The 7132-nt window shown below is 34.2% G+C and overlaps 1 protein-coding gene across 1 annotated transcript; it reads left to right on the top strand.

Moving 5' to 3' along the window:
- Nucleotides 1–3088: 3088 nt before the first annotated feature.
- On the top strand, nt 3089–4829 carry LOC114257657 (RNA-binding protein involved in heterochromatin assembly dri1). Its single transcript, XM_028197467.2, has 4 exons — nt 3089–3226; nt 3533–3911; nt 4325–4441; nt 4533–4829. Exons 2-3 carry the CDS (start codon nt 3538–3540, stop codon nt 4419–4421), a joined length of 471 nt encoding a protein of 156 aa, XP_028053268.2. The 5' UTR covers nt 3089–3226; nt 3533–3537; the 3' UTR covers nt 4422–4441; nt 4533–4829.
- Nucleotides 4830–7132: the final 2303 nt, after the last annotated feature.

The raw sequence follows: 7132 nt of genomic DNA, 5'->3' as shown, positions 1-7132 counted from the left end.
ATAAATTGGTGGTTAACAATTTAACATAATATCAGAATTTCACTATTTGCTCAATAATTAAAAATAATTTTATGTGTTAAGCCCACTTAATAAAAGAAAATCTGGCTACACATGAAGAAAAATTTAGAGGAGTGGTGAAATTATCCCTCTCTTTAGCAATTAAAGCGTTTAACCCTATATAAAAATTGATTCTGAAGTACATAAACAGAATATTCAAAATAGAAAAGCAATTACCATTTTTTTTCTCCTGTTTGTTGACCATTACAAAGTGGGGGTCACAACAAGGGTATATTAATGAAAGGAGACAAGACTTCTCCTTAGTAATAAATATGAGATAAGAATAAGGGTTTTGTGTGGTTTGTGGGGTCTTCTCTCTCATCAAAGGATTTAAAAAAAAAAAAAAATGGAATATTCATTTTTTCTGGTAAGAAATAGTTAGTAAGCTTTATTCCTCCTTATCCAATCCATAAAACCACAAGCTTGCATATATGGAGCTTTATTCTATGTGCCAAGTTGGCAAATATAAGTGCCCTAAATATTGTTCTAGTCAAAGGGTTTCCTTTGGGTGTTCGTGCATTTGGCTTCCTACGTAGATCTTGGGATGATCTATTGAGGCACTTGTGTGTCCTACTTAGTGGTTACAATTTGTGGTGTCTTCCTTTATGTGGGGGTGTCATGGTCGGTTACAGCTTACGAAAGTTGGACTCCAACCAATTAACTTTGCTTATCACATCTACTCATCACTATTTAGGTTTTATTCAATGAGCAATAAAATCCTTGCAGGACCCAATTCAAATAAATATAAATAATATATATACATATATATTATTACATAAATTGTACATTTTAGTTGGTGTGAATGCTGTTACGTTTATTATTTTTTCGAGAATATCATTATCACTGTTTTATTTTTTTTGATCGGCATATCATTTTTTTTTTCTCGAGAATATCATTATCGCTGTTAGGTTTTATTTCTTGGTAATCCCGTTTAACAAAACTCCTTTGAGTTGTAATTTTATTCACATTTTTATTTCAGTGAAGTTATGAGTTGTTAGATACGAATCCAACCCGAATCAAGCCTTTCAGAGAAGTTTGTGATGCTAATGCTTTCAAGATTGTCACTTCGCTGATTATGACGAGGATCGAGCTGCCCGGTCAGCTCGGGGGGGTCGAAGGGGCAGCGCCCCTTGACGGGTCCGGGGCAGCGCCACGGTGGGGTCGAGGGGCAGCGCCCCCGAAGCTAAATGCAAAAATGCATTCCAAGTTGCCTGTCCGCTCGAGCGGACATTACCACGCTCGAGCGGAGAATTCCTGGTTTTAAAAGTTTTGGTCGCCTGTAAAAGTACTGAGCTGTGTGATTTCGCGCTCGAGCGGGTTCTCTAGCGCTCGAGCGGATCTCTGTTATATCACGCGTATATTTTGCTAAAGCCGCTCGAGCGGGCTGTTGGGCGCTCAAGCGGAGATCGCGGGACAGTTTTTTATAAATTCGTGTTTCAGTCCAAATCTAGGATTATTTCTCCAGATCTTTTTTTTGGTTCTTAAAGTTTATATCTGGGAATATTTTGTTAGTTTTCTTTGATATTTTATTGAGTATTCAACTCATGGTTTAAAGAGAGTACATTAAAGGTTTTGTTTGTTATACACAAGAGAGAGAGAGTTGTTCTTCGGTGGATTCTGGAGTGGCTCATCGTAAAGACAATTCCGAGATGAAGACGGGGTTGGAAGAGGCACATAGAGGTTGGTTCAATTAGGCATAGATTCACTAGGTAATTGAGAGTATACCTGTGTAATTTCTTTAAATCTTCTTAGTCGATTGTTTTGTGGCTGTTGCCCGTGATTTTTTAATCACAGTTGGAGGTGTCCAATTGTGGTTTTTCCACGTTAAAATCGTTGTGTTGATTTGTCTTGATTGTTTGATTGGGATTGTTATATACTGCTTAAAATTATTATATAATCACAAATAAATATTTAGGGGATTTCTAAATTTATCAATCACTTAGTAACTCTCTACTCATTTTCTGCTCTATTTTTTTAGTTTGACAACTTGCTTTCTATCTTCTCTCTCTTTGCGATTGGGTTAGCATATGATTGTGCTTGTCATTTGGGTGTCAACCTAATTAGGATCCTCTTCATCAAGCTATGATGCTATCCCCCTTCGCCCATTGATGTATCTTTCATTACTGTACCTTAGTTGATACATCAATAAATTTTTTCTTTTGCTGATTAAAAAATCTATCACCCCTTTTCATACAATAATTGTCACATTTTCATCAAACTGTTCAAAAATGTTAATTGATTTTTTCTTTAATCATCAAACTATTCAAAAATTTAATTACAAAATTGCAAACACTTAGCATTTGCTCCGGTTGCTACTATATTGATATTTAGGATTCATGAATATCTTTTTGTACTTGTTTTAAATGCTTTACTAGGAGAAGTAGGGGCTCCTGAACCATTGTGATAAAGTAATACAAACAAGGGATAACGGAATTTGATTTTCAATTAAGTTAACTATTGTGTTTGACTTTTGAATTTTAAAATGAATTTGTGAATGCAAAAAAAAAAGAAAAAAAAAAGAAAAAAAGATAAGAAAAAAATATATAAAGAAGGGAATTTCCAATAAGAAATTTGTGGATATGCGTGGGAAATATTCTAAATGTAATAACTAAATTTCTTTTTACATCCACCTCAAGCAATGTAGCCCTTGTATATCTAGTGGAGAAATTCATGTACCAATATAGAGAGAATGTTGGTGCAATGAGAAATACAATGGATGTATTTAGAAGCTCCCCTAAAAGCTCCCTATGACTGGTACACTTCCCACCTCCACAAGCCTTGAAACCTGTAGCAAAAGCTTTATCAAATTTTACAATATTTTCTCTCTTTAGTATCCTACCTATTTTTTTTTTCCTTTGATCTTTTTAATTTTTATATTTTAGTTTAATTATGTGATTCCATTGTTCAAGGATGCTAAGTGAAGAACAAAACAAAAAAAGAAAAAAAAAAAAAGAAAAGAAAAGAGTGAAGAACAAGAATATAAAAAGGAACACCCCATAGCCCTCCACTGGCTGCCTCAATCCGCTCGATTCTCGAGGCCTAAGCAAGTATATAAACCACACCATCCCTCAACCAAAATCACCACCCAACCTTCTTTGTAATCTCTTCTTCTTCTTCTTCTTCTTCAACTTCTAGCATTCAGTGCATACCCTCTCTTTGTCTTCTCAAGGTGAGTCCATGTCATTGTTTTTATTAAATTCCTCTTGGTTCTACAGCTCATGTTTGGCCATTCTCTCTCCAAAACAAGTACATTAATTTTTACCATTATAGTAGCTTTTTTGTGACATGTGATAGGTTTGGTATATTAACACCACTAGCTAGTTTGGTATGTTTACTTGCTGGTTCATTCACTAGTGTTAGTTGACTAACAAGAGATACATAAGTTCTATTATCTCTTACCAATGCAGAATACTAGGTTTTGCAAATAGAAGTGCTTCTTTGTGATTTCTCTTTGTGTGTGGTATTCTTGAGACAGGAAAGATGAGCAGACCAGGAGATTGGAACTGTAGGTCATGCCAGCACCTAAACTTCCAGAGGAGAGATTCATGTCACCGATGTGGGGAGCCGAAACATGGAGAGAGAGGTGACTATGGAAGTTTTGGTGGGAGAGGTGGTTCACCATTTGGATTTACTGGCCCTGATGTGAGGCCGGGTGATTGGTATTGTTCTGTTGGCAACTGTGGTGCCCATAACTTTGCCAGTCGCTCGAGCTGCTTCAAATGTGGCATGTTTAAGGAGGAATCGTCAGGTGGCTTCGATGGTGACTTGTCCCGTGCAAGAGGTTATGGGTTTGGCGGAGGTGGCAGTGGCAACAATCGCTCTGGATGGAAATCCGGTGATTGGATTTGCACTAGGTAAAGTTTAATTGGCACACATCTATGTTTATATTGTGCAAACTGCACCATTTTGCTTTCTTTGATTGAGTTTTCACAAATTATTTTCTAAATTTTTTTTATAAAATTTATTTAGTGAAAAAAATGAAAAACATTAATTATTTTTATATGATTCTATCTTTTTTTGTGAAAGAAATAAATTTTAAAAATTCAAAAATATACTTTTTGTGTGTGTGTGTGTTTTTTTTGTCAAAATAGTTCATGAATTTTTTATATATATATTTTTTTCCAGAAAGATAAGTTCTAAAAACTCAGCCAAACAAAGCTAGTTTATAAATATCTCACTAGGGTGTGAGAACATGACTGTGCTTTGACGTATGTGCTTTCATGTAAATTTATTATCTTTTGTGTGAATTTTTTTGCGAATTAAACAGGTCAGGATGCAACGAGCACAACTTTGCTAGTCGAATGGAATGTTTCAAATGCAATGCACCGAGGGACTCTGGTAGTATGTCCTCATATGCATCATAAAATGTCCAATTTTTGCCAAGGTCAAGGCTAGCTTCTCCATACCGATTTATACATAGAGAGAAAACAATTACTCTCATTTACTTACAAAATATGTATGATTTTAATTTTCAGGTACTTGAGTCCGAAGGAGAGAATTATATGGAAGGCCATTCAACTTGATTTGCCAAGTTGATCTGTTTTGCTCCTACCCTATTCCTATTGTTTTTATTTTTATTTTTAATATTTATCTTCTTCCTCTTGTCTCCTATAGAGAGCTTTTAATATGAATTATGGATGAAAATTCTTGTTCAAGTAGGGGTTCAATCTTTCATTTTGTGAGCTTTCTTTGATTATCAAATATAGCCATGTAGTAGTTCTTCTGTTGTCTGTCTAATATCAGCTTGTGTGTTCTGAGAGGGTTTCTTTCTAGTATATTATTGTTATTATTTGGCACAAAAAAGTGTTCCCAAACAAGACTTATGAAAGCTCCTCCGATTATATTATTGCAGATAAGATGACTTGTACTGGCATAACTTTCACAAAGATTCTCTCACTCTCTCTCTCTCATGGAAATGTGGGAGTGGTTCTAGGAAATTTTGACAGTTCTTTTTGCAATCATAAAACTGAAAATCAATTAATGTTGCTCTTTATCTGAAAAGCAATTAAAGATTTGTTATTCAAAGGACCACTATGAGACTTTTGGTTATTAAACCTATGCAATGAATTAATAATAGGTATATAAGATTCAAAAGAATATCTAATAAATCTTTTTCTTTTTGGAGGGAGATTGAGACTGAAATTATGTTCCATCTAAGGATCATCATATCTCCAAAAGTTGAAGCCATTACAAGATTAGAATCAGATGCATAGCTTTTACAAACAAAGGATTCAATACCTACTTATAAGTGATTCAATTCAATCTTCATATACAATTTTCCAATTTGTCCCATCCAATAAGTTAGCTTAGACCAAGATGAGTATGGGATCTTCTGTTAGAGAATAAATAGAAGTGCATGCCCTCCTATCCCATGCACTTGTGCCACATAATCTTTTCTTTTTAAAAATAAAAATTTATTAAATAGAAAATCGAGTGATGTAAATGCATGGGATATGGGGATAGACACAGTTTGATAACAGAGGATCCCAACTTGTATTATGCCACTTTAAGAAAATTCAATCATGCCCGTATGAGGATTACAGTAGTGACTTAAGATTTTTGAGATCTCACAGAATTGAGAGTGTGTTAGATCCATGAAGCTGAATAATTGCTGACGCTGTATTTGGTCGGGAGATTTGGGGAGGAATTTGAAAAAGGAAAGAGAAAATGTTTCAAATCCCTTTTGAAATTCTCCAACCAAACACAGCATAAAGGAATACATTGTGTTTTGGATAACCCTACTTCTCTTACCTCTGTTTTGGTTTCTCTGTATTGTTGATAGTGTGTTTCTGCTGTTTTGCTTTTTGTTCTTTGTGTTGGCTCCTTGCCAACTCAATTGTGATGGTTTTTTTATGGTAGGCTGGGTTTGGAGATTGATTCTATCCCGCTGATTAAAAAAATAAAACAAAAAATGAAATGAATATGAGGTTTTATCTTATTGGATTGTTGAAAAATAGGACCTTCGACAATAAATTTTTTCAAGTCTTAGATGGCGGACAACCTGAAATAATATTTAAGCCACCTCTAAGAAATTGTGTTAGTATGGTGAGAATTACATCAAGTGTACTATCATATGATCCTCAAGTCAATAGGGAAGTGGGGTGTATGACATGTTCCATGTTCTTCAAAGGATTCCCCAAGCCATGTAACTTTGATCCATTGCTATATATAGATACTGCTAAGCCACATTGATCTTATTGTAACTGCAATCAAATTAAGACATTTTGCTTTCTTTTTAGAGTTTCAGTCTGTTTAACTGTCTTGAGATGTAGCACTCCCATATTACTTTGATCTATTAATTATTAGAAAGTCTGTGGTATCAGAATTTTTTTTTTTAAAAAATTTATCCAGAATGATAGATCAATGGTGTATATTTAAAGTTGTTGTTGGTTGTAGAGTGAATCTTGACCATAAATTTAAAACTTAAAAGAATTTTTTGATTTTAAATTTTTATTAGCACTGCTGATTAATCATTGAAAAGAGAATCTCACTAACAAGTACTGAAACGTGAACTATCAGAATTATGTACTATTTATTCATACACTTGTGCTAAGTATAGGACTTGCAGTACAATATGATAGTGTTTAAAGAAACATATAGTTGCATTGAAAAAAAGGTTAGAAAGCTAGTTGGCCATTTGATTAATACAAAATTAATTTTACAAAAATGTTTGGGATTCCCAAAGTTGGGGACCTCCATGACCCTCAAAATGATGTAGATCAATCATGTTTTTTTTCCCTTTCTTTCTGTACCAATCACAAGTTAGTGGGAGTTGTAGGGGTTGTTTTTTTTTTTTGAGATCTGTAGCATTGTTGTTAATTTTATTATTGCACAATATCTTATGTGCCTGATTATAAAATTCAATTAGTTTTATAGTCTTTTATACATTAAAGAAAAAAGAAAAATTAAAAAAAAAAAACTGAAAAGAGCCCAAATCAATATTTGTTAGCCCAATGCCTAGCTTGCCTGGATCAAGACCGTTTTGTCAAGGCCTGCCTTACATTTCTGGCTCAGGAGTACTGTCCCTTACTTGCACTGATTAGGAATAAAATTGACAAAATTAAAACTTTAGATA

The sequence above is a fragment of the Camellia sinensis genome, chromosome 11 (genome assembly GCF_055761805.1).
Source record: "Camellia sinensis isolate YWXY chromosome 11, ASM5576180v1, whole genome shotgun sequence".
Classification (NCBI taxonomy): Eukaryota; Viridiplantae; Streptophyta; class Magnoliopsida; order Ericales; family Theaceae; genus Camellia; species Camellia sinensis.
Note: the sequence above shows the minus strand (reverse complement) of the source record. Positions and strands in the feature narration are given on the sequence as shown.